Genomic DNA, 27,881 nt, shown 5'->3' with positions numbered 1-27,881 from the left:
ATGCTGCTGTAACTGCAATGGAAGTTACGCCTGATTTGCACTAGTGTAACAGAGATCGGAATCAGGCTCCTGAGTCTGTGCAACTGGGCCGGGACCTCTGGCTTCTGTTCTGACTGGAAATACACTGTAAACAGCCTGATTCTCCCAGGCCTTGATTCTCATCTCCCTTGCAGCAGTGTAAATCAGGAATAATGCCATGGAATTTGGTGGAGTTACCCCAGTGTAGAACCAAGTAAGTGAGACCAGAATCAGGCATACAGCATTGTGGCCCTTCGCCTTTTGGTCCTGAAAGGAACCAGCAAGTGCGGAGGCTGGAGAAAATGGCCCCCCTACACAAATGAAAACAAGACCAGAATAATGAACTGACAAGGAGTTGGGGCCTAGTCAATAGTCCTGCATGTGACTGTGGGCTCAGCACAGGCCTCACCAGATCTGGGAACTGATAAGCCCAATGACTGGAGTGGGGCACTCATGTCCTACAACCCTAGGGCTAGATCCTTCCTGAGCTCCTTACTCTTCTTCTGCTCAGTCCTCAGGTGGCTAAACCCCATCTGAAGTCAGTGGAATGGTCCTTAAGTCAGGGCTAAGGAACAGCTGAGTAAGGAGCTCAGGATCTGACTCCTACACATCAAGGATTGTCCACTACTTTGCACCATCATTTTCCCCTGTGCAAGGTGATTTAAAACACGACCATTCAATTTGATCCCTTATTACACCCCCAAAAACTGCTGGTTCCCAGAAACCAGCCTTGAGTCCCAGCTTGGTATTGTTCACATAAGGAATAAAATCAACCAAATGGGAGTCACCTGGACTGCGCTACGGTACTCACGGAGCTTGGAAGAGAAAAACTCTCCAGTCGGCTGTCTTCAGCTTGAGCACGTTGGATTTTTTGCTGTAGTCAGAGGCTTTGGTGGCTAAGGCATGGTGAACTCGGATGGCGTTTTTCAGATCCACTTCAGAGAGATCTTTGTCAGGTTTATATTCATCCTGTCACAAAGGAGCATTCATAGGATAATGACAACTCCGGCATCTGTAGGTTTCCTTAACAAACCTGCCCTTTTCTCTATCCTGTGCCATAATGACAGAGTACCGAGACCAGGAAAAGGCTCCCCTCTACAGTAAGTGCTCGGGATGATAATGCTAATAATTAACAAAATTCTGGCACCTTCTTCCATCATTACATTCACCAGGAAACTGTCAGGTGCCACATACCCACAGCCTGTCAGAGAACGGACAATATGGAGTTACATCCTGAAATTTTTACTCACATGAATAAAGCCCCTTGAAAGTGAAAGGAACTGATTTTCAGCTGCTGTAAATTGGCTTCAGCCCATGGGCTTCTGGAGCTACACTGATTTACATCAACAGAGAAGATCTGGCCCAACGCTTTCCCTTGCAATAGGAGGAAGCGCAGTATTAACCATTTGGAGCTGAAGGGATCTCTCCATTCAGATGTGCATTGAGAGTCCCTGCACTACGTTCAGACACAACCCAAGAAAGCTGACTGGAGGTCAGGTTTGAATTGCTTACCCTCCCCTCTGTGTCTTGCAGCTCTCTAAATATTAGCCCCGAGATGTTCATGCCACTTTAGTTGGCATGTTCCTTTGTGTAATCCAATACAGGAGCCCTGGCAAATTGCAACAAAGTCATTTCACTCCCTTGGGGCTCAGAGAGTTTTCCCAAATGCAGGCGATTTCAAAACTAATGAAAATAATCATAATAAATAATTAATATATCCGCATTGCTGTTGCCACTTTTGTCCTCAGATCACACAGTGCCTTACAAAGATGAGAAATTAACCCCTGTGCATTTAAACTCCCCTTCAGTCCTCAAAATAAGGCGTATATGGACCTTAACGGGTGCTGCTTGACCTCTGCCCAGGGATGAATTTCACCCTTTTAATGCATTAAGTCCCACTCACAGTGCAGCCCCTTTAGACCACAGCTGTGCACGGCAACACTGTACAGCTGTTTAGGACAGGAAGTGAGGAAGTAAACCGTATCCAACTGAAGCTGCCGGGAGTGTTCGGGAGGAAGAATGTAGTTACCCTGGCCAGAGTGTGGTAACCCCACTGTTCTTATGAGAACAGCCAGGAGATCTTGGATGACAGAGAAAAGGGATCTTGGTTTTATGGCTCAACAAGAGATGACACCTCCAGCAGCACTGAGTCCCCAGCACTTTGCTGGGGCACTGAATAAGAAAGAAAGGAGCCACCTCATGAGTCAGCAGCACCTACAGCAGCGGTGCCCAAACTTTTCCTGTCACCCCTCCCCCTCGCCAGTAAGGGACTCTGTCCATGCCCCCCCATTACTGCACGGTTGGCTCAGAAGGTGGAGCCGGGACGGAACTGGGGATGGGGAGGAGTTGGGGCTAGAGGGGGAGCTGGCCTCGGGGCGGAGCGGGAATGAGAGCAGAATTGGGCTGGAGGTGGAGCAGGGAGTGGAGCGGTGCTGCGGCTGGGGCCAGAGGTGGGCTGAGGGTGGAGTGGAGGGTGGGCTGCAACTGGGACTGGAGCAGGGCTGGGTGGCGGAGTGGGGCTGGGTGGCGCTCCCTCCCTGCCCCCCGGGGCTAGCCTGGGCCCTGCTGTGTGCCCCCCCCCGAACATGCTTTCGTGTTCCCTGGGGGGCATGCCCCACAGTTTGGGGCCCACTGACCTACAGTATGATATGCTCTTTACAGGTCTTCTATCTAAATACAGATCAAATCCACTTAGCTTGTGAGTGCTCATGGAATCACACACCGGGGTGTGGTTACAGGGAAGCTAAGGGGATGCCTACACTGCAGTTATACACCTGTAGCTGGCCTGTGCCAGCTGACTTGGGCTTGCTGTCCTCAGGCTAAGGGGCTGTTTAATTCCAGTGTAGACATCAGGCTCGGCCTGGAGCCCCAACTTTGGGACTCTTCCACCTCACAGGGTCCTGGAGCCCAGGCTCCAGTCCGAACCCACATCTAAACCGCAATTAAACAGCCCCACAGCCTGAGCCTGAGTCAGCTGGCATGGGCCAGCTGCGGGTTTTTAATTACAGTGTAGACTTACCCTACGAGCAAACAGGAAACACAGACAGGCAAAAGGCAACATAAAGGGACAAAGGCTCAGATCCTCAAAAGCATTTAGATGCCTGTCTCCCATTGATTTCCAAAGAATAGACATCTGCTGAGTAGGGACATAAAGCTGATGGGTAATTTCCGACACTTAAAAACTCATTTTCGGTCTTTGTTAAACTACGGCTGTGAAACATGGACATTCAAACAATTGATAATAATGAAACTACAATCCTTCCAGCTGTGGTGTTATAGACCGTGGACAGACCATGTCACCAAGGGAAAAGTATTGGAGATTACTGGAATTCAGCAAATGCTTGTCAGAGATCTTGTGAAAAGAAAAGTTCAGTGCGCAGGGCACATTTTAAGGGGTTCGGTGGGCAATGTGTGCTGAAGGGGCACTGGTGGCAGAAGAACAGGGGGCAGAAAAAGGAGATCTTGGATGGACAATGTGGTATCCTGGGCGGATCAAAAGGACCATTCATCCACAAGGAAATTGGTAGAGGATTGCACAGAATGGGCTGCCATGGTTGTGACCCGCTGCCACAAGGAGATGCCACACAAGAAGAACTCCCATTGGTTTCAGCAGGAGCTACATGCCTTTGAGGAGCCAGGCCTACTCACTGGGGAAGTCTAGTGAAACACTGAGATTAATTACTGGAGGAGGGGATGATGCAAATGGAGGATGGTCTGCATACAGCTGGCTTGGTAGGCCATATGCCCTCTTCTTTAGGTGCCTCTCTCCTCTTCCCATAACAATGCCTTTGAGTAAAAGCACTACAACCTCCTGGTTTTGCCATCACACAGTTGCTGTAAATGGACATAGCTCAGTAAAGGCATTATTAAAAACTTGGCTTTGGGCACCAAGCCTGAAAATGCTTTCCACACGTGCTTACCATTAAGTGCCCCTGATGCCAGGGGCACTGCTCCTGTGCTGAGAGTTGGGGGCAGATGTATCCATGGCCAGGCTCAGGGCCTTAGCTGGAAAAGGGGCTGCCAAGGGTCCATTGGTGGTTTCCATCTTGTAGTGTTTAAGGCCAGACAGGACGTCCAGATCAGCTAGTCTGACCTCCTGGAGATCACAGGGCTCTAAAGACTACCCCCAGACCGAGCTAACAATCAGATTGAAAGCACAGTATCTCCGCCCTCGGGAGACTAAACTATTGTGCACCACAGGCAGAGAACAGGAGGGACCAAGGTGCACCAATGTGCGAGGCTCCCTGAAATGGCAGGGAATTGATTAGGTGAGATATAATCTATATGATCCTGGCAAGTGACCCAGAGGCCCCATCTCTGGTGTCTCAAGGTGACTCTCACAACACATCACATTAGAGGCCAAAATATATTTTTCCCTAGCTCCCAGAGCTACCTATTCAACATGGGATGAAAAAAATCATTCTGTGTTCTCTCTACCACTGACATCATTGCCATTCTGTGCTCAGAACCCAGCTGCTCTCCTATACCTGCAGTGGCTTTGCAGGGCTAACAGGAGTACCAGCATCTTTGTGCTTGGGAAGTAGCAGCAGTGCCAGACAGTGAGCAGATGCCAGATGTTGAGTGAGCAGGGTCCATTAATACAGAGCTGTGTTTCTGACTGTAAAAGTGCCTGAAAGCAGCTTTTCTGAAGCAGTCAGCACAAAAATATCTGGTTTGAAATGTTGCTACGTGTATGAGCACATACACCACGAGGCCTCGTGTGATGAGATGCTAAAAGGAACCATGCCAAGAAAAGTCTGGCAGCAAATTCCTACCTTGAGGTGGCTGACTCCTTAAAGGTGAACCGCAAAGAAAATCTCAGTATTGCATCACCTTGGGGCGGAAGGAGGCAGGGACCTGGCTGCATACTGCTGAATGGGATGCAATATTGCGGGGCTTTTCCCTACAGTGGTGACTTAGTGTGTGGCAATTTGATTTTCCTAAAGAATTCTAACATCACAGCACATCATGGGGCTGGTTTAAAATGATTGCAGTTTTTTTCCACCCTAGAGCTGCTGAAATCTCATGTAACAAAACCATGTAACAAACCATGGCCATATCCATACAGAGCTGTGGTCGACAACAGGAATTGAATCCAGGACCCACAGCATCAAAAAGGCCAGTGTCTATGGTCTGAGCTAAAAGAGCACAGGTTTGCTCATAAGTACATTGTATTTTGTTATAGGAAGGGATACAGCTGATCAGGAACTGTCACTATGATTTTCCAATGTAAAATGCGGTGTCTCCAAAATTGAATTTTTTTGTGGGAAATTTTGCTGAATTCCATGGGAAGTTTTGCTGAAAATTTTCAATGTTCTGTTAGGAAAATCTAAATGCAATATTTTGTTTAGCGTCAGTTTGACCTGAATTGGAATATTTTTAAATGAATTTAACCAGAAAGGCTTCCTTTCAAATTAGATACTACAACTTTCAGATACTATGATAATAAGTATGGTATAAGAACCTGCATAGAATAGAAATCAGTTTAAAAAAATTAAACTGCATTTCTCTAGTGCATTGCTTTATGGGAGTTGTCATTTGGGCCCCCATTGTCTCTGATGAGCAAGGCTGCTGGGAAGATTACACCTCCCACAACGCAATGTGGAACCAACTGCTCAGTCGGCCAGATAGACAACCAGAGTGAGACATGACCACACACAAGGCCAATGTACTATATATACATTTTCATGAACTTCAAAAGGTCCAGGGAGCTACCCAAGTGTTCAGATGCTTCTCCAATACTTAAAACCTTTGGGTCTGCAAAACTGGGTTGGGAATCTCACAAGAGCAGGATCTCTAGTGAGATTTCCAGTAGGGCCGGAAATATGGCAAGAATAACTTCTTTGGTTATTGACACATCTGCTTCCAGTCCCTGCAGAAACAAGTGACAATGAAATTACAGTGTGTGTGTGTGGGGGGGGGGGGGGGAAGTCAAAGGGATAATCTTAAAAAGAAAGTGCGACGCTGTTCTGAAAAGGGGACTGTAACGCGAATGTCATTGGCTTCCACATTTATTGTCCCTTGCTGATTTCAGCATCAAATGTGCTTACTTCACAAGTCAAAAGATAGTTTTTCCGACTGCTGGCCCTGGGGTTTGAGTGTGAAGCTAGGTCATTTCTGGCTTGTGCATCATCATCGATGGTAGGTTCTGCATTTGGAAGTTAGGGCCAGATCCTGCCAAGTATTAGCTCTTTGGGGCCACTCTTTGTTATACGTGTGTAAAGCAGTTAGTACAACAGGGCCCTGATCCCTGACTGGGGTACATAGATGCTATCACAACAATAATAATAATAGATAATAATGGAATCCCACTGAAGTCATAGTGTCTCGATGTCACCCTAAATATACACATAGTCATATGTCTTTGTAAGATTGGCTAAGTAATAGACAATTTTGTCAGTGATGCATGAGGGAGACTAGAGTGCTCTGTCTCCCATAGCTCTGCTGGCTCTACACAACGAAGAGGAGTAATGTGCAATACAAGTTTAGTTATAGAGGGCAAATCAGACTCAGCATAGATCGGACAAGGTTTGTAAAATGCCATGTTCACACAGACACCGTCTAGAGTTGGACTACACGATAATCCTGATTCACCAAACCCCTATGCTTCTGTTTGACCTTAAACACAAATGCAATCCCACCCCAGTTCAACAAAGCACTTAAACCCTGATCCAAGGCCCACTGAAATCAATGGAAAGACTGTCAGTGACGTCAATGAGTTCAGGCCCCTAATACCATTTTGAACTTGGATTTAAGGTTAAACACGTGCTTAATCGCTTTGCTGAATTGAGGCCTGTAAATCCAAAAATTTAGTAGCAATCCTACTCAGTAAAAGATTTAAGGGTGGCAATTTTGCAACAGAAAAGCTTCAAAAACAGACTCCAACGGGAAACTGCTGAGCTTGAATTAATATGCCAACTAGATACCATTAAGTTGGGTTTGAATAGAGACTGGGAGTGGCTGGGTCATTACACATATTGAATTTATTTCCTTAAGTTAAATATCCTCTCACCTTCTTGTCAACTGTCTAAATGGACCATCTTGATTATCACTACAAAAGTTTTTTTCTCCTGCAGATAATAGCTCATCTTAACTAATTAGCCCCTCACAGTTTGTATGGTAATTTCCTACTTATCTGTATATATATATATATATATCTTACTATATGTTCCATTCTATGCATCCAATGAAGTGGGCTGTAGCCCACGAAAGCTTATGCTCTAATAAATTTGTTAGTCTCTAAGGTGCCACAAGAACTCCTGTTCTTTTTTCAATCAGTGTTTTTATTTAAATTTCAGTGAAAACTGATAGATATTCAGATCGAAGCATTCCTTGCAGCCTTTGGAGGAGTTTCACGCAAACATTCGTGCTGGTTGGTGCATCATCATCAGCGTTGTTGTAGCTGTGGTAGCACCTTTCTCTTGCAATTTCATACCTCCCTTTTTGCACTTGTGCTTTAGTTACAATTTCCAGCAATACAGCCAATCTTACACTGAAAACAAGCTGAAATGCCAGTATTTTTCACTTCCAAAATGACCTAGTTTTTGTTTGGAAACTGGCTTTTTCCTTAATGATAAATAGGCCAAGAGTTGGTGAGAATCTCTCTGAATTTCAGCAACCTTTTCTGTTAGAATGGGGTCAGTTTCCAGTTTGAAATGCCCCCAAACGATTGAATGATAAGGAGTTTATTTCATTTTATCCTAAATATTTTACGGGCCTTTATTTCGTGGGAATGAGCTTCAGGGTATCTCGTAGTTTATCTCATCCACTTTCCCTTTCCCTATTCTATTCAGAAATATTAAAATGCTTTAGAAAGACAATGTGGGTGCGGTAATACCTGTAATTGGACTAAATTCAGTTGGTGAAAGATTCAGGCTTACCCAGAATTCTTCTTCAGCTATGTGTAAGCTCAGAAACTTGTCTCTCTCTCACCAACAGAACTTGGTCCAATAAAAGCTATTACCTCACCCACCTTGCCCCCGTAAAATCCTGGGAACAACACAGCTACAACAACTCATTGGCTCACATTCTCCGCCGTGCCCAGTTTGTGCTGGGTGTAGCTGAGGACGGTGCTGGGACCATCGGGGAATCAGCCAGCCATTCCTCTTTGCCTGGTACGCTCTCTACAGCGACTCCACATCTGCTGGGACTCCAACACAGGAATCCCTAGTTTGGAAGCTTTTTGGCCCCTTTGCCCCAACTGAGGAGCTGGATAGGAAGAGAGAATCAGGTCTGCTGAGCCTGATTCTGCTTTCTCACACAGTGATGAAAGTCAGGAATAACTCCAGTGTGAGGCCAGAATCAGGTGCTGTTACTATGGAGATGTAGCTCAGAGAGAAAAGGGACAAGAGCTTCTCATGATCCAATCTGCTGATGGGGTGTGGATAGGCTTCCCACTGACTAAGACTCTGAGGGTACATCTACACAGCAACCACCCCCACCCCAACCCCCAGCAGCGAGTCTCAGAGTCCAGGTCAACTAACTTGGGCTCATGCTGCGGGGCTAAAAGTAGCACTATAGACATTTGGGCTCGGGCTGAGCCTGCGGGACCCTCCCCACTTGCCCGGTTCTCAGAACCTGGACTCTCTCATCTCTCCTCACAAGCCCGAGTCAGTTGTTAGAGGAGCTAAGACTCGCTGCTGTGGCTCTGATTTCACCATGTAGACATACCCAGAGGCTCATCTCTGCCCTCGCTCTCCCGTGCTGGGAACAGAATTTGTGCCTCCTGGGCTAGGTTTCCTGAAGTAATGCCCAGCCTGCTGATTCTGTGGCTTAGAGGAGTTTTACTTACCTTCCAGCCTGCTCTCACCCTTTTACAAGGAATTTGAAAACTCGCCCTTTTAAACATGCTCAGTACTGTATCTGAACAAGGGAGCGCCTCTGTAACCTGAGTGCCCACCTGTACAGGCATCGGTCAATTACTGAGGAAGCACCCCCTCTCCTGCCTAGGCCAGATCACCAGATCCACTCTGAGGAGGAAGGGCTGCAGGATCAGGCCCTCTGGACGGTCTCCAAACAAGCAGCTCTTAAAAGCAGTCCTACATAATAACACTTAGCTCTTCACACACAGCCATTAATCCTCTCAACACCCATGTGAGTGAGGTAATTATGGTTTATTATCCCCATTTTACAGCGGTGAAATTACCTGCCAAAGGCCATACAATGAGTCAGCAGCACGGCAGGGATTAGAGCTCAGGAGCTCTCCGCTTGTTCCTCAAGACCCACTAAAGGATCAAGAAATTGCTTCTCCAAACTATGCTCGGACATGCCAATCCAGCAATTAACAGGAGGGAGTCAACAACATGTGCTATCACTGAACCATTAGATCTATCTATCTATCTAGGACAAGGTGCAAGAGGTAATCTCTTTGATTGGACCAAGTTCAGGTGGCGAAAGAGACAAGCTTTTAAATGACATATAGTTCTTCAGGTCAGGGGTAGCTTGAAAGCATGTCTCTTCCATCCACAGAAGCTGGTCCAATAAAAGAGATTATCTCACCTACCTTCGCTTTCTCCTACATTGTGACCAACATGGTGACAACAACTCTGAAAACAACAAAGGAGGGTGTGTCTCTCATTACCATACTAACTGCACACCAGGGTCCAATGGGACTCTCTGTTCTTAGTACCTCATACACAGGACCAGATCCCTACTCCCTGGCCCAGCCTCTTTGTGCTGCGAGAGTGGAGTGAGCAGCTGGGGCTCGTCATTTTATAAGAAAATCCCTGGGTGACGTAGAGTCAGCTACGTTGGCTTTGTCCCACCTCTTTCTGGCTCCCCTCCAGTGCTGGTGGTATGATAGGGGCATGGCTGGACCACCTGAAACGCCAGTGATCCAGGACCAGTGGAAAGGCCCTTCGGTTTCCATTGCAGCTGGTGTAAATTAGAGCCACCCTGAGGCTGCTCTAACTTATGTCCCAAGATCAAAAGAGAGTGGAGAATGCTCTAAACCTGTTGCCATCTTCACTGATGGGTCCTGAATTGAGTGTAGCTTGGCTAGATGCGGCCCTAAAGGTCCACTTGTGTCCCTGACTGTGCATACACAGCTCCCCACTGCCTCTCCTGACAGCTAGTCTGGTGTTGCTGAGGGCAGAATCTGTGTTCCTTATTGTCATCATGGTCTGGAGGCTGGTAATATCCTCTTCACTACCATTTCCCACGGCTTTGTAGCCAAACATATCTTACCCCATTGTTATCTACAGCCAACTTGCTGCAATGTATACTTATTAATACCTTGGCAACATTGCCTATTGGGTAAAGCATAGAACTGAGCATCAAGAGATCCCAAATCTTCTAGAAATGCCCAATGTGACGGTTCAGTGACTTGCTTCAAGGTCACAATTGGGCATTTGTAGAAGAACTGGGAATCTCTTAACTCTCAGTTCTGTGTTTTAACCACTAGGCAATACCTCCATTATATTAATATGCATAGATTGTTCAAGTACAGCAGCACAGTGGTGCAGGGTCAGGTAACTGTGGGGCTGCTGCTCTTAATATGTGGCATCTCAAAAGGACACCAAATGCTCTTTATAAATATAACTGGTTTATAAACTATCCATGGAGATCACTTCGTACTCTGTGAAATGCAGCTACCTCTGGGGTGAAATGTGGCAGCTACTTAACAGCACACGGCAACTATCTGCAACCATTTAGAGTGAATGTGAATAAGAATGCCATAGCAAACCACAACTGCAGCAAAGAATTGTAAATAGGCAGATTTCATTTATCCCTACTGGTGCCTACCCAGGACTTTGGGGTTAATATCGCTTATGAACTGCCATGGGATCATGGATAACTACAAGTGGCCCTGACCTCAGCTTTTCCATCCCTACCAAAAGAGAGCATCTTCTCTAGCATGGTGACCCTTCCCTTAGTTCCATGTGGGGGACTGGCTGAGTACTCACTAAGAAGGAGGTAGCTAACATCACCTCTTCCTGCAGTTGCCACAATCTCCCTCCCCAAGAGCTGCTCTAGCCAGACTCTGCTAAGCTGGAGATCTGCTGCAGTCCCAGCTGATGGCAGCATGGATGCAAAAATCCAAACTGGCTGAGAGCAACAGGCACCAATCAATTACCATCAGCCCCTGCCAGATCTCCGAGAGCCCTGTCACACATACTCCAGGATCACCACCAGCACCACACAGAGATCGTCAGGGTGTGAGCATGGGGCTGAGTCACAACTTCATGCTGCCCTGAGGGGCCCTCGTGCCTCTCTTATATAATTCACAATTTGTTTACTTCTGTTGTGTTGGAGACATTAATGCGACACACGTGGTTGCCTACCCACAGGAAGTGCCCGAGAGGCAGACAGGAGGATGCCACTGGTGACAATACCAAAGGGCACCAGGAGTGGGGTTCTACAGCTGTTCTCTTGTCATGGATGGTTATAAACTGTTCAGGAAGGACAGGCAGGGCAGAAAAGGTGGGGGAGTAGCACTGTATGTAAGGGAGCAGTATGACTGCTCAGAGCTCCGGTACAAAACTGCAGAAAAACCTGAGTGTCTCTGGATTAAGTTTAGAAGTGTGTGCAACAAGAGTGATGTAGTGGTGGGAGTCTGCTATAGACCACCGGACCAGGGGGATGAGGTAGATGAGGCTTTCTTCCGGCAGCTCACGGAAGGTACTAGATCGCATGCCCTGATTCTCATGGGTGACTTTAATTTTCCTGATATCTGCTGGGAGAGCAATACAACGGTGCATAGACAATCCAGGAAGTTTTTGGAAAGCGTAGGGGACAATTTCCTGGCGCAAGTGCTAGAGGAGCCAACTGGGGGGGTGCTTTTCTTGACCTGCTGCTCACAAACCGGGTAGAATTAGTGGAGGAAGCAAAAGTGGATGGGAATCTGGGAGGCAGTGACCATGAGTTGGTTGAGTTCAGGATCCTGACGCAGGGAAGAAAGGTAAGCAGCAGGATACGGACCCTGGACTTCAGGAAAGCAGACTTCGACTCCCTCAGGGAACGGATGACCAGGATCCCCTGGGGGACTAACTTGAAGGGGAAAGGAGTCCAGGAGAGCTGGCTGTATTTCAAGGAATCCCTGTTGAGGTTACAGGGACAAACCATCCCGATGAGTCGAAAGAATAGTAAATATGGCAGGCGACCAGCTTGGCTTAATGGTGAAATCCTAGCGGATCTTAAACATAAAAAAGAAGCTTACAAGAAGTGGAAGATTGGACAAATGACCAGGGAAGAGTATAAAAATATTGCTCGGGCATGTAGGAATGATATCAGGAGGGCCAAATCGCACCTGGAGCTGCAGCTAGCCAGAGATGTCAAGAGTAACAAGAAGGGTTTCTTCAGGTATGTTGGCAACAAGAAGAAAGCCAAGGAAAGTGTGGGCCCCTTACTGAATGAGGGAGGCAACCTAGTGACAGAGGATGTGGAAAAAGCTAATGTACTCAATGCTTTTTTTGCCTCTGTTTTCACTAACAAGGTCAGCTCCCAGACTGCTGCGCTGGGCATCACAAAATGGGGAAGAGATGGCCAGCCCTCTGTGGAGATAGAGGTGGTTAGGGACTATTTAGAAAAGCTGGACGTGCACAAGTCCATGGGGCCGGAGGAGTTGCATCCGAGAGTGCTGAAGGAATTGGCGGCTGTGATTGCAGAGCCATTGGCCATTATCTTTGAAAACTCGTGGCGAACCGGGGAAGTCCCGGATGACTGGAAAAAGGCTAATGTAGTGCCAATCTTTAAAAAAGGGAAGAAGGAGGATCCTGGGAACTACAGGCCAGTCAGCCTCACTTCAGTTCCTGGAAAAATCATGGAGCAGGTCCTCAAAGAATCAATCCTGATGCACTTGCATGAGAGGAAAGTGATCAGGAACAGCCAGCCTGGATTCACCAAGGGAAGGTCATGCCTGACTAATCTAATCGCCTTTTATGATGAGATTACTGGTTCTGTGGATGAAGGGAAAGCAGTGGATGTATTGTTTCTTGACTTTAGCAAAGCTTTTGACACGGTCTCCCACAGTATTCTTGTCAGCAAGTTAAGGAAGTATGGGCTGGATGAATGCACTATAAGGTGGGTAGAAAGCTGGCTAGATTGTCGGGCTCAACGGGTAGTGATCGATGGCTCCGTGTCTAGTTGGCAGCCGGTATCAAGTGGAGTGCCCCAAGGGTCGGTCCTGGGGCCGGTTTTGTTCAATATCTTCATAAATGATCTGGAGGATGGTGTGGATTGCACTCTCAGCAAATTTGCGGATGATACTAAACTGGGAGGAGTGGTAGATACGCTGGAGGGGAGGGATAGGATACAGAAGGACCTAGACAAATTGGAGGATTGGGCCAAAAGAAATCTGATGAGGTTCAATAAGGAGAAGTGCAGGGTCCTGCACTTAGGACGGAAGAACCCAATGCACAGCTACAGACTAGGGACCGAATGGCTAGGCAGCAGTTCTGTGGAAAAGGACCTAGGGGTGACAGTGGACGAGAAGCTGGATATGAGTCAGCAGTGTGCCCTTGTTGCCAAGAAGGCTAATGGCATTTTGGGATGTATAAGTAGGGGCATAGCGAGCAGATCGAGGGACATGATCGTTCCCCTCTATTCGACATTGGTGAGGCCTCATCTGGAGTACTGTGTCCAGTTTTGGGCCCCACACTTCAAGAAGGATGTGGATAAATTGGAGAGAGTCCAGCGAAGGGCAACAAAAATGATTAGGGGACTGGAACACATGAGTTATGAGGAGAGGCTGAGGGAGCTGGGATTGTTTAGCCTGCAGAAGAGAAGAATGAGGGGGGATTTGATAGCTGCTTTCAACTACCTGAAAGGGGGTTCCAAAGAGGATGGCTCTAGACTGTTCTCAATGGTAGCAGATGACAGAACGAGGAGTAATGGTCTCAAGTTGCAGTGGGGGAGGTTTAGATTGGATATTAGGAAAAACTTTTTCACTAAGAGGGTGGTGAAACACTGGAATGCGTTACCTAGGGAGGTGGTGGAATCTCCTTCCTTAGAGGTTTTTAAGGTCAGGCTTGACAAAGCCCTGGCTGGGATGATTTAACTGGGAATTGGTCCTGCTTCGAGCAGGGGGTTGGACTAGATGACCTTCTGGGGTCCCTTCCAACCCTGATATTCTATGATTCTATGATTCTTGAGCTGGGCTTTGTGCTTTACTTCATCCATGGGGAGACACAGTGAGCAGAGTTGTGTGGTTGCCCCCTTAGGAAATACATACACGTGTACAGTCTGCCAGGAAAGAGGGAGAGAGACTCCAGCATCGATCCCTACTAAGGACCAACTCAGTGAAGCACTGAAGCCTGTGCCTCACTTTAAGCATGTGAGTTTCCCATTGAGGTCAACAGGACTATTTGCATGCGCAGAGTTAGGCCCGAGTGAATACCTTACTGAATAAGGGACCGACTGCAGATAATGACAGGGCAGGAAAAGACTACTCTGACCCTCCACCGACCTCATCTGTGAGGGGCTACCCACTGCATCAGGCCCCACTAATATCCTGTCTGACCTGGCTGGGAATATTGGCAGTGAAAGAACTTCAGCCACCTCCCTTGTGAAGACCGTCCCCGCAAAGGCCTAGCCTCATTTCTCCTTCCTTAACCTCAGAACATTGCTCCTTGTATTTCCATTTTCTAAGGCTGGGAAGCCTTCACTACAGCATTCCCCTGAGGATATGGAAGACGATCAAGTCCTCCACCCCGAGTCATTTGATTAGATACCGTTAATTCCCTCCAGCTCTTCTTACGGGCGCCTCCTGCTCCTATGCACAAAACACCCTGGAAGTTGGCACCTGCATCGTGAGCATGGGCTCAGAATCGCTGCCTCCTTTTCCAGCATTTGCATCCTTTTCTAGGAGTCTTCCCTTGTAGCAACATTTCGTACAGCATGAAAGAATAAATATCAGCATGGGACGGAGTTGGCCATTTTTACCTTCTGCAAATAAAGAATGGTCCCTTTAAGCACAGCATAAAACTTCTTCCATCCTCTTCTTCCTCTCGGGGCTAAAACAAAGAAAAGCAGCTCATTACATGGGCCTGTTAACTATAGCTTCCTCTTCCTCACTGGTAACGCCGAAGGGCACCTGCCACATTACTTGTTCTGTAGGGTTGGAGTTGGGGGCCTGGACAGAGTAGCTCCATGGCAATGCCTGGCACTACAGAGGGGGCGTTCATCCTGGGCAGGCGGCAAAGGAGGGGGGCTCTGCGATGATGGGTGAAGATGACAAATGTGCCCTGGTGCTTAGTATAGGGCTGCTCAGAGAGGGGAGACCTTGGGCCATAACCTTAGGTATTCCTGGGGTTTTAATGGGTCTCAGTGACTAGGCCATCCATCTCCATTAACAGAAATAATCCTCAGTGGTTTTACTAATTGCCGGTAATCAACTAACAGATTCCAAACACATTTCCCTGTATCTCTCCTGCGCTCCCATTTCACCGCAGCATTACTTGGCATCCAGTTGCTAATGGAGCTCAAGCATGTATAGTGCAATGGCAGAATGGAGATGGGCCAAAGCCGCACAGTTGAGACCCTGCATCCACACTCTCCCCAGGTTGAGAGGTCTGTTGGGTCTGGGGTTTCAGCTGGGCTCATGCTAGAGAACGGATCTGGGTCTGGACCTTCTCTATAGCTCAGGGTGCTGGGATCCAGAGTTTGGGCTAAGCCCAGTATAAGGATGGGGCCAGCTGCAAAGCTCGGCCGTTCCTAATGCCTGGGGGCAGCTGGTGGCAGCAATCTGATTTTGACCCACCCCTTTTAGAGGAGTGTTTGGGGCTTTATTGGGGCTCTAATTATGGGGCCAAGCGTGGGCTGGGATGGAGATACACAGCCCCACTGCAAGCCCCAGGATGTGGGGACATGTGCTCATTGCTATACCCCTGAGCATACAGAGCATTTGCACCTTTCTGTGACCAGCCAGGTCTGCGTGCCCCACCTACTCCCCTATCCCAGCTGGTTAGCATCGTAGGGAGACAGAAGAGGGCAGGGGCTGCAACTATGGCCCTCCCTGAATGTGGTGCTGCCAGGGGAGAGCCCCTGGCTCGTGCAGGGACAACCATCACAACTCCCTTTGATTGCGATTTTACCACACCAAAGAAAAAGCAAAACCAGAAAAGGGGAGTGAAAAGCACTGAAATTAGGTGGGGAAAGTACTGAGCTGGATGGCAGAGTTCACCCCCTTGCACCAGGGGAAATATACCACAGCATAGCCCTATGCACCACTGAAATCCTTAAAACAGGACTGAAGTGGTGCATTGGCCTTGACTTGGCCCTCTGCACTGGGACACCCAGAAGTCAGTATATGGGGTCCTGGCTACCAGCCATGCAAACCAGCTAGGTTTATCTCTCTGCATACTTGTCTGCGGCATTCACCCAGCTCTGGTCTTGATGCTAGACCCAACTCTTACTGCATGTCCTGGTGCTGTCCTCTCTGCCCTAGGTGTCCCTTACTGGCATGTCACGCTACATGCTGCACTTCTCTTCTAACACATACTTCTCTTCCCATCTGTATCAGCATGGGTTTTCCGGGTGAGGACGCCGTGCTTATAGGTAATTGCATTCAGTGCCTGGGGAATGTCCAGGAAAGGATTGCTGCCGTCTACGATCCGCGTCACTTTCTTTGCACTGGCTCCTAGTTTGTCGTCCACGAGTTCCGACAGTGATTTTCTCAGCTCGTCCTCGTCACTTGGAAAGAAACCCAGAGAAAACCTTGAACAAAGAACATTAGTCTTTGACACTATGTTTTACCTGCTAGAGGGACCAGGCCTTGGTTCGAGCAAGTCACTCATTACAGTAGCGGTAGAATACAGCGGTAGAACCAGGTTGTTATATATTGAAAATCATGGTGTGCCAAGTATTGTAATATGTGGGGTCAAATTCTCCTCTTGTGAGCACTGCTGCAGCCCTGTTGACTTGAATGGCATTGAACAGGGCATAACGGCGAGAGGCATTTGACAACCCGTGATTGTTCTCATTGCAGCTTTGTGACATTACTTAGTCAAACAGGAGACATCATGGTTAATGCTAACAAAGCATATGTGGAAGGGAGATTTGGCCTAGTGCTTCAGGGCTTAGGCCCGCTATTAGAGTCCTGGGTGAGATCTAATGTGGGAGGCAAATTAGCCCAAGTCAGCTACTGTGGGGTTCTTACACCTTCCGCAGAAGCATCTGGGTACTAGACTAGACAGATCTCCAGGCTGGCGTAGAGTGGGCTGGAGAACATGGGGCTAAGCCAACCTGATTATGGAATGAGGCTCACCAGAGAGCAGAAAGTGACTGGAGCAAGAGGAATGAGAGCCAAGCTCACATGGTGATGGAACCCAGCTGGAGAAAGGGCTGCAGGGAATCATAGAATATCAGGGTTGGAAGGGACCCCAGAAGGTCATCTAGTCTAACCCCCTACTCAGAGGAAGGAAAGCTCTCCAGGAGGGAGCCCCTGGGAGAGACCTTGATGGAAGCAGGGACTGGGAAAAGCTCTCCATGCAGGGAGGCATGGGTAAAATCTTGACTAACCAGGGAAGTGACTGCAGGGTCCTACACTGCAATTAAACACCTGCAGCTGGCCTGGGTCAGCTGACTCGTGGCTCGGGCTGTGGGGCCATAGAATTGTGGCGTAGCTGTTTGGGCTTGGGCTGGAGCCCGGGCTCTGGGACCACCCCAGAACAGCCAGTGCCTAAATGGCACAACTGGGCCCACTACAAATTAGGCTGGGGCCATATCAGAGTTCAGATGTAAGCTATGCAATAATGGGCAAAAAGAGACTTCAGCTAGCAGGAATGTCACCAGGGCATCAAAGTATAAGAACATCAGAACCTAAGAACGACCACACTGGGTCAGACCAAAGGTCCATCTCTCCCAGTGTCCTGTCTGCCGACAGTGGCCAGTGCCAGGTGCTTCAGAGGGCATGAACAGAACAGGTGACCATCGAGTGAAGTATCTGCCCCCTCCACTGGCTCCTCTAGCAAATGGCCAATGCCATATTGTCATTGCACCAAGGAGTGTCATGGGGGCACTGGGGCTTTGGGTCAGGGTGGGGGCATGGCCCTTGTGCCCACTACATTTCTCACCTGGACCTCATGGCTCTCCTTCCAGGGGCTGGGTGGAGCTACTTGGATGTGATAGTGTGTACTGCAGTAACACTCTTGTGAGGCACTGTGGAGAGGGATCTAGCTAAGGGCATGGGCAGAGGGGGTCAGGTGCCCGGAGTGGTGGGGAATGATCTGGTGTAGTATCTGACTCATCAGTATCTCTGAGGATGCAGCAGGTAGCCTGGCGCAGAGGGTCTATGTTGCCCATGTGAGTGTCTGTGCTCAGCACTATGGCTGTGTGATGGTACCTTATGCTCCCTGCTCCAGGCAGTACTTGTGTTAGTGCAAAGGAGGCTAGAGGTCTCTCATGTTGCAACCAGCCTGTCTGCAATAAAGCAAGGAGCCCTGCAGCCAGGCAGCATCTGCTTCCCCTTCCTCCAGGATCTCAGGCTGATACAGAGGGAGGAAGGAAAAGAGTGCATGGAAATGGGGGATGAAGGGGTGGGAGGAAGAGATCTATGAAGTACCAGCTAAATCGGGCAGGAACTGAACTGTCCCAGCCTTTGGAAGGCTGGTGCCAGGGGGCTCTGTTCTCCCTACTCACTGTGTGCAAAAGAGGCTGTGCGCATGGTAATCCAGCGTTTTGCAATAACACGATAATCGCTTCGCTGTCTTCAGCTGAACTAGCTGCACTTTCTCTGAACTCTCTTATATAAAATTTCCTGCCAGATGCCAGTGCATTTGAGCAGCCTTACTGGAGCTAGAGGGCTCCCTCTAGTGGCTGATTTACAGCAATACTTTGGCTTTGCTGACCATTGCCTGCAATGAAGTCAATCAGGTTGCTTTGACCTGGTGGGATTTTGCTCGCTCACTCCCTCTCTCTCTCTCTCTCTCTCTCTCTCTCTCTCTCTCATTTATTTAGGATTGGATTTTCAAAAGCACCCAATAGAGTTCAGAGCATAATTTCCATTGATAATCATTGAACACTTAGTGGGATAGGGCCAGCTACATAAGAATGGCCATACTGGGTCAGACCAAAGGTCCATCTAGCCCAGTGTCCTGTCTTCCGACAATGGCCCAGGCCAGATACTTCAGAGGGAGTGAATAGAATAGGGCAATTATCAAGTGATCCATCCCCTGCCATCCAGTTCCAGGTTTAGGACTGGTAGTCAGAGGTTTAGGAAGACCCAAGCATGGGGTTGCCTCCCTGACCATCTTGGCTAATAGCCATGAATTTATCTAATTCCTTTTTAATTCCAGATATACTTTTGGCCATCACAGCATCCCCTGGAAATGAGTTCCACAGGCTGACTGTGTGTTGTGTGAAGAAGACCTTCCTAATGTACTTCCAACAGTCTCATCAGCAGAGCAGGGCAAAATTTTTCTCATGAAACTTTTTTTGGGGAGAAAGACTACGATTCGACAGCACTGCAACATTTTGTGAATTCATCTTGGTTTCTCTGAATTGTTCATTTAGGAAAAAATTCTTTTTCTGGTTTGAAATGACTTTTGTGTAAAAATTTACTTGTATTTTATTTTTGAAAAATTCAGAAATATTAAAAAATGGTCAAAATCCAAACAAAATGTCTTGTTTCACCCAAAACAGTTTCCCCCATTACTTTTCAATGCGCCAAATTTTTTTAAATAAATATTTTCTGCCTGCGGCAAAATGACTTCCCCCCACCCAACTTTTTCAAATTGCCAACGAACTGAAAAATCCATTATTCACTCAGTTCTACTCATCACCCCATTGCTTTTCAGGAAAAATAAAACCGGAGAAACATTTTCCAGTGTAGCCAGGCAACTGCAAGGCATGTGCAGCTGGTGTTAGGAAATGGAACCTCTCGGCCACAAGTCACTTGTGAGCATCTGGCTGCAGCTGGTAGTGACCATCTGATGGCCCCTTTGTGAAATGACTTAGTGGGTCTCAATCCTGTTCCTGATACATAGGTGGGCGCATCATAAACACCACCACCACCAGAGGTGGATTAGGGGGTTGTGGGGCCCCTGGGCCAGCGCAAGTGGGGGCCCCTCCCTACCCCTGCTGCCTGTAGTCCTGCCCGTTCCTCCTGGTGCTCCTGCTGGGGAAATAGGGTCAGGGAGCGAGGGCTTGCCCTGCTCCCCTCCCACCCAGTATTTTGTGCCCAGACTCTGCTCCCCAGCAGGACCGCTGGGTGGGTGGAAGGGTTGGGGCATTGTGGCGCCCATTTTTCCGGGGGGCCCCCAATTGGTCAGGGCCCTTGGGCACAGTGGCTAATCCACTTGGGCACAGTGGCTGGACCACATCGGCCCAGTGGCTAATCCATCACTGACCACCACAGTTGGTAATCAACTGGCCCTATAGAGAGACCAGGAACTGACTGGGCCAGGACGAAAGCAGGTCTCTCCCAAAGGACAAAGTGCATGGGGGGAGGGGGCGTGGACTGCCCAGAACATAGCAGATCTGTGGGTAAATAAAGGGGTTGCTGCTAGGGTAAGAAGAGCCCTAAACACACATGTTTTGTTTTGTTTTTTAAAAAGGATGTTCAACCAGAGTGAGGTCAGGGCAAGACCCACTTCATGGCTCACTTGATTCTGGCCCATCAACCGACACATGAGGTCTCAAGGAGAGGCCAGTGCAGCCTGAAGAGTGTATTTCTAGCACAGCTGTTCCACCCCACCTCCAGCTTGGACAGCTAATATCTATACGCAAAGGATCTTCCCTGTTTTTATCTTGGCTGTTTTTTACCTGACACCCACATCCCCTACAGGCGTGCGAGTTTCTAATGGGAAATCAACCAAGGCTTGGCTTACTGAGCAATATATGGTTCTCTTCCTTTTTTCAATTACACTGTTTGCGTAGCTTGTACAGTAAATTTCCATAATCAAACGACTGTATGCATTGTAATGGGCTGGATGACATTGTGCTCAGGGGGTTGCAGCAGTAATTAATCCTGGTGGAAGGTAGAGAAGTTCTGGCTTCGGCAGCTGTGCACATTTTCCACATGGCCCCATGGTGGCTCTTGATGGGACGTCACCCTGAGCTTGTTTCTGCTAGTTAATCCCTGAGGACAACTGCACTGGGAGTGAGCGCTGCACACACCGTCCTCCACTGCCTGGCATTAATGGCCTGATTTGCAGTGGTGCCGCAGGCTCTCAACACCCATCAAAGCCCACTGGAGCTGCACAAGCTAAGGACTTCTGAAAAATCAGGCTACAACTGCATCAATACAAGAGCCATCAGGAATGGGAGGGGTCAGAAGGCCAAGAGCAATGGGATGGGGATGAGATGGTGCTTAGCAGAGGATGAGACAGGAGGTCTGGAAAAAGAGACGAGATTTGTAATGGGCCTCCCATGAGCAGAACCATGCACCTCCGTGGAGCCTCCCTGAGGTCAATGGGCCTCAGGGATCCAACCGCCTGCAGCTCATTGCAGGAGTGGGGCCTAATGTTGTAACAGATGGAGTTTAAAACAGGTAAAGGGACTGCAGCTGGAGTTAAGGTGTTGCAAAATTATTATTATTATTATTATTGGAGATGATAAGGATGACATTGCTGACCAGGGTAAGTATGGTATTAATTGCTCTGAGACATGTCACTGGCCCTCATGGGATGCTCATGGGTGCCTTCTGCATAGTGATGGATGGAGTGAGAGGCGTGGCTCTGGGGTGAGGAACTGCTGTATTCACCATGGTGCAAGAGGAGAGCACAGCGGCTGTCATCCAGAAGGACAGCAATGACAGCACATGTGTGATACATAAATAAACCCACCCACCAACAGGGACAGGAAGACTGGTCAAAGCCCAACTTCTGAACTGAGCAGTGAATGTTTATCGTACTGGGGAGCTCAGATCTTGTTTTCTTGGTGTGATGGTCACCCCTCCACATGCAGCTACGTCAGATACTCCAGCAAGGCAATGTGCCTCTAAAGGGGTAAAATCTCCCTCATGCAGAGGGCCAATGTTATGCCTTACCTGTTGCCTTTGCCTTTGTCTTGCGCCGGCCCTAAATGGGGTTGAATTTTACCCGTTCAGAAGCACACGTCCTTTCTGGAGCATTACCAGTCCCTGCGTATGTTAATACTGCACTTTCCTGAAGCTTCTTGAGCTAATGATCCAAGAGCTTTGAAAGAGCCCTTTCGGGTCAGAGGGCACTGAACAGGGATACTTACATGGCCCACTCCAGCTTCTCATTTTTGATGGAGTTATACAGCGTCTGAAACAAGGGCACAACATTAGCTCTTGGCAGCGCCTCCGGGCAATGGGTCCCCTTTGTGGATGCCTCCCGGGCGAAGGCCCTGTATAAGGCCTGTGCTGCAGAGCGCTCTCAGAGCGATGCTTGGTTTCTGCCCTGTTACAGGAGAGCTGTTTGGAGCAGAGGCACAGGCACCGTTTCCACAGGCACTGACTTTGACTTGTCAGGGTGGGTGCTCCACCCCCACTCCACCCCGAAGCCCCGCCCCTTCCCCTGAGGCCCCGCCCTCGCTCTACCTCTTCCCGCCCCTGCTCTGTCCCCTCCCCCCCCGAGGTCCTACCCTCCCTCGGCTTCTTCCCGCCCCAGCACCTCCCACCTGGCACCCTTCCCACCTGTGGCTCACTGATCTCGCACCTCCCCCCGAATGCCTCCCGCCAGCTGCCAAACCGCTGATCAGTGGCTGTGGGGCTGGCGGATGCTGAGCACTCACTATTTTTTCCCGTGGGTACTTGAGCGCCGGAGCACGCACGGAGTCGGCGCCTATGACCATTCTGGCGGTGCCTTTCTTGCAGTTATGTAGTGACGCTGGTGTCGGCAAGGGGTAACTGCAGTATTGCTCAGAGGGAGCAGCTTTCATTGGACTCCAGGCTCAGATCATGGGCATGTTACGGGGAGTCATTGCCCCCATAGGGGCTGAAGGAGTTTAATGCCTCCCTGCCTCCCCCAAAGGGCGAGAGCACGACTGGGGTGCTGGCATTTGGAAGGGAGGTGTCAAGGATTCTCCAGGCAGGGATAGACTCCTGGTAATTGTGAATTCCCTGCTGCACCTGTCAGCAGCAGAGCCGGGAAGGCCAGCCCTGCCTTGGGGCCCTGTGTCCCAAGCTGTGACTTTTGTTCATAAAGCACTGGGCTACATCTGTGAACTGGAGTGATTCCTGCATGAACTCCTGCCTTCTCAGAGGCTGTTGGAAGGCTCCCCGCCCAAGGTGAGGGGTGGGCATTTGGAACGACCCAGGTCTAAGAGGGGAGTCCCCACCTCTAGGGTGAGATGACAGAGCCCATCTGAGCCATGGCTACACTGCAGTTCCCACTGGTACAGCTGCACCTATTGGGACTTACAGGTTTGAAAGATACTACCATAGATGAGACGTCAGAGGGGACGTCAGTGTCTGCAGTAGGGGATTTTAGACCAGAATTCCCATTGCTATCACGACTAGCTTAGCCATGGGTGGGAGATTTGTCTGCAATTCCCTACTGCAGGGGTAGTCACCAGGCTAGTGCCTGAAAACCAGGGGATCTGCATTCTACTCCTGGTAAGTCTCTCTGTGCTCCATGCTCCCCATCTGTGAAACGGGGCAGTGATGTGTAACAGCCTCACTGAGGAGCTGCGAGACAGGACTAGCTAGCACTTGTAAAGGCCAAAGTAGTGTTAAGGCAGAGCTGTGCCAGTGGCTGGGTGAGACCTAAGGAATTCCTGGCTCTCTTCCCTGGGCAGAACCTACAAGGAGCTCCGAATACAGGGTTGGACTCACTGGCAGGGAATGTAATAAGGGAAACTGAAGCCCCACATTATTTTGGGTGCATTGCTCTGTGTTCAGATGCAGTGGCGCTGTGGGCCACGTATCTAGTGAGGCAGACAGCTACACTTTGGTACACTACGAGGATAGCGAGAAATCACAGAGTACAAACAAAAGATGGTCCCAGGAAAACGGACCTATTCTGACATGCCAAGTTATCACAAGCTTCTTGTGCTTTCTTAGTTTAGCCAAGACTGCTGCAAAGCTTCAACACTACCCTGGAATGAAAACGGAAGGTACGTTTGTACTCTGACAGTCGGGACCGCCAGAATTAACTCAGCGGCAAGGGCTTGAGGCGAGGAATCGAGCTAACCAGGTTCTATTCCTGGCTTTGCTTTGTATGAGACACTTGGCCTTTCTGTTTGGTTCCCCTCCTACCAATGGGCTATTCAAATGGTTAGCTTTTCAGGGCAGAGACTGTTTTTCATTATGTGAATGTACAGCACCTAGCACAATGGGCCCACCTTGGAGATGGTGCCTTTAGGTGCCACCCTAATAACACTAACATTGATATCACATTACCTTCAGCAGATCCTTTGCAAAGTCCTTCCCATCATTTAAGCCATCCAGGTTTGCTATAAATTGTTGGCATGACATCTTCTTTCCAATATTCTGCAATGCAAAGAAACAGAGCATTAAACCCCTGGATAGCTCCCAGTTTAATCAAACTGCTTTGAGCAACTGATTGTGGCTATTAGAATGGGACCTGATCAAACAGCCTAACGCTGAACACCCGTGAATGTTGTGGCTCCTCTCTTCTATAGAGGTTCTTCTGTCAGGCTCATCACTGTGGTATCTGATGTTTGCAATCTGAACCTGGCTCCACATTTTTCAAATCTACCCTTCTCCCCACACCAATTCGGCAGTGTTCCCAATCCAAATCTGGAGCCGGCCTTCTAACATGGGCTTACCTCTGGCAATCACACATTACTAAATCCAGATTGAGAGTCTGACACAACAGCCGAGTCCCAAAACCCAAACCCAGGTGCTCCTACTGTAGCAAATAACACTGGGCTTGATTCCCTGGAGCCAAAGTAGCACAGAGTGGCTGTGAAGTGTCTGACTGGAGGGATGGGTGGGTTATTTTTAGCAATTTTTAGGTAGATGTCCAAAAATCTGGGGGGTTCTCTTGGTATACTCTGTAGTGAGTACTGTAAAGTATATATAGTATGTACTGTAAAGAGCGATCTGTTTGTAATGTTCCCAAGGGTGCTTTCACATCAGACCGTTTCAAACAGTCCTATGTTAAAGTGCACTAGGGAACCTTTAGTGCACACCAGCAGGATCAACACAGACCAATTAATGACCAACATGTTTGTGTGCTTTGGAAATCACACTCCCCTAGTCCACATTACTGTTCCGTGTAGACAAGCCCTTAGACACAAGTACCCAGTTTTGGTGTCTTTTCAGTATTTCTTGGTTAAACACTGCTTTCATTTGCTTTGTACTGGGGGTGTTTTTCAGTTAATACCTAAAACCAGAAGTCCTAACAAGGCTTTGCTATACTATCAAAGTAGATAAAGCCAGCACCCACCCTGGGATGGAATGAGAGGGGTGGCTCTGGGGTGAAGAACTGCTGTATTCACCACGGTGCAAGAGGAGAGCACAGGGGCTGTCATCCAGAAGGACAGCAATGATGGCTCATTATGTGTGATCTGTGGGACCCTGCTTACAGTGACCAGGGTGAATCAGTGCAAAGTGAGGTGGGTTCTGGCGGTCGACAGGGTGGAAAAGAAACTCTAAAAACAAATGAAACAAGCACCTTCCCCCCAACCCTAGAAATGCTCCCCATGCACTAGAAATGAACCCTCAATTGGCGTGAAAGCCCATCAAAAAGCAAAGGAGGAGGCCAACTAGGATGTGCTGACTCCCTGGCAGATTTATCGCTGTGCACAGCCTTCACCGCTCTGCAGCACTGGTTGCTTGCAGCTCTGATGTTGCTTTGTCCCATATCACTAGCTAACACCATGTGGGCAGGCTTTGAGATTAACACGGCTAGCTTTGCCCGCTGCTGCCCCATTAGCCGTGTTTGAATTGAGGACATGTTTCTCTCTGAGTGGCTCTGGTTGCTGGTGCCACATTTGAATGACTCTGTCTGATATTCCCAATTATGCATACTATCACTAGCAGGGTTTGGCTTAGTCAACACGCAGGGGAGGTCAGGGGGGAGAGCAATAAAGCGCTGTAACAAATCTGCAGCCTCCTAGGGCTTTGCAGTCGACACCGTGGCTACGCAGAACTCCCCAGCAGCCGCAGAAACACAACTCACTCTTCCAAAAGGACAAGCCCATCTTTGCAAAGGTGGGGGCCTACATTCAGGCCCTTCAGTACATATTCATGGAACTTAATAGGGCCCAATTTTTCCAGCCAGCCGACCACCCAGCAGCCCCTATTGAAGTCTGAGCTAATATTGAAACTTAGGGATCTTATTTAGAAGCCTAACTATAGACACACATATTATAAAGTCTTGGCCACGTCCCTGCTAATAAGTTAACTCTGGGCAGCCTAGGAGCTAGAATGCAAAGCCAAGCAGTGCTGTTTCTCTCCCATAGAGGGCAGTGGGACTCATGCCCACTTGCTAGCCAGGGTATGGCAGTGCTGCAAGCCACCACCTTAACAGAATTGTGTGGATGGAGCTTGGGGGAGAGGCATAATGGACCTCCAAGAGAGGGACCTGGTGCTGGTGATCCTGAGGTGTGGAATATTCTCACCCAGAGAGGGGACGAATATCTCTGCCCACTGCGGGTGGTACCAAGTATCCTTGAATCAGCTAGTGGAGTTTCCATCTGTTCCTGCTTATACGCACAAACGCCCCATAGCCCGGCTCCGGTAGGGAGCAGCGCTGGGGTCAGCAGCCATTCTCTGAGCTAGGCAAAGGGAAGAACACATACCACTGCTCTGTCCCCTAGGCCAGGCTCCCATCAACATTAACTAGTATGGACAGGCTCATTAAATCTCTCTAGTGTAATGGGCCAGCATTATCCCTGGTGTCAGTGGGTTCTCCTGCCGCTGAGTAGTGCTTGCTCACGGCAGTGTGAGATCCCTGCCTCTTTAGGGTCCCTGAGTCGAAGCCAGGTGGATGTGGACACCACTTGTGGTTTGTTTCCTTTAGAGATAAGTCACAACCAGAATCCTGAATCCGAACCCCAAAGCTGTGGAGGTGCCTGACATCCAAAGCCAGGTTTGATTGACACACACATCCCCTGTGTTTAGAATGGGCTTTAGAAAACCACCCAGACCCCAAAGACCATTAACTGTGGAAGAGTCTTGCAGCTGGAACCCATCACTACTTCACAGAAGTTGTACCACATTCGCAAGAAGTAAATACATGTTGTTGCCCGCAGCATCTTCAGGGGCTGAATGCTCTCATGGAAACCACTCCAAAGGGTATCAGATAGTGAACATGGATGCACCAATCAGCTGCAGCTACACTAGAAAAAAACATCATTCAAAATGAGACCAAAGGAGACATTCTTGTGCCACGAAACCTGATTCAGCGAGGTACTTACGCACACTGCTTAACGTGATGCATGGAGTAGTTCCATTCAATATGAGCTTTCACATGCTTACAGTTAAGCACTTTCTTATGTACCTTGCTGAATAGGGTTCTCATTGCATAAAGGGTTGCCTGCAGAGCTTTGAAAGAGATATTTCCCTGAGCAGCTGACTAGCCACATGCACAAGGTCAACTTGCCTTTCTATGAAGCCTCAGGCACTGGCCAATGGCAGAAGGAATCTGGGCAGTGATTACTGCTATGTTCCCCTAGGAGAATGAACTTTTACCCAATGCTACATGCTCCTGGACACGGGATGAGAAGTGAAAGATCAGGTCTCTGTGTAGCTCACTCATAGAGTATTCGTTTATAGCTCATTCATATAGAGTTACCTCCCTGATGCGTGTCTCCAGCATCTGATGCAGTCAAGCATCAGTGACTCCTCTTTGCTTCTCCCACAGACCTGGTACTATCTCTTGATGGAAGGCTGGCTAGGTGCCCTCATTAGGTGGCCCAGTAGGTGACAGAGCTCTGAGCAGGAGGGTTAGCCCCGAGGTTTAGATGAGGAGGGGAAAAGCAAAGGTGCAGTGCAGCCTCCAGATTCAAAAGGCTCCTGACTCAGAAGGAAAATGAGGCACTGTGACACA

The 27,881-nt window shown here is 48.7% G+C and overlaps 1 protein-coding gene across 3 annotated transcripts in view; it reads right to left on the bottom strand.

Annotated features, from left to right (window-relative positions):
• Positions 1-27,881, bottom strand: part of PSD2 (pleckstrin and Sec7 domain containing 2) — a 148,244-nt gene that overhangs the window by 8,348 nt on the left and 112,015 nt on the right. For 2 of the 3 annotated variants that reach the window (XM_084636393.1, XM_084636394.1), the window contains exons 8-12: positions 24,263-24,353; positions 22,141-22,184; positions 16,457-16,647; positions 14,899-14,969; positions 830-987 (exon numbers count right to left, since the gene is read on the bottom strand). In XM_084636393.1, coding sequence (XP_084492519.1) covers positions 830-987; positions 14,899-14,969; positions 16,457-16,647; positions 22,141-22,184; positions 24,263-24,353 — 555 coding nt within the window. The remainder of the gene's footprint in view (positions 1-829; positions 988-14,898; positions 14,970-16,456; positions 16,648-22,140; positions 22,185-24,262; positions 24,354-27,881) is intronic. The other variant, XM_084636392.1, reaches the window with a different exon arrangement.

This window comes from Lepidochelys olivacea, assembly GCF_965140295.1.
Source record: "Lepidochelys olivacea isolate rLepOli2 genome assembly, chromosome: 8".
Classification (NCBI taxonomy): Eukaryota; Metazoa; Chordata; order Testudines; family Cheloniidae; genus Lepidochelys; species Lepidochelys olivacea.
This window is presented reverse-complemented; position numbering and strand designations above follow the sequence as displayed.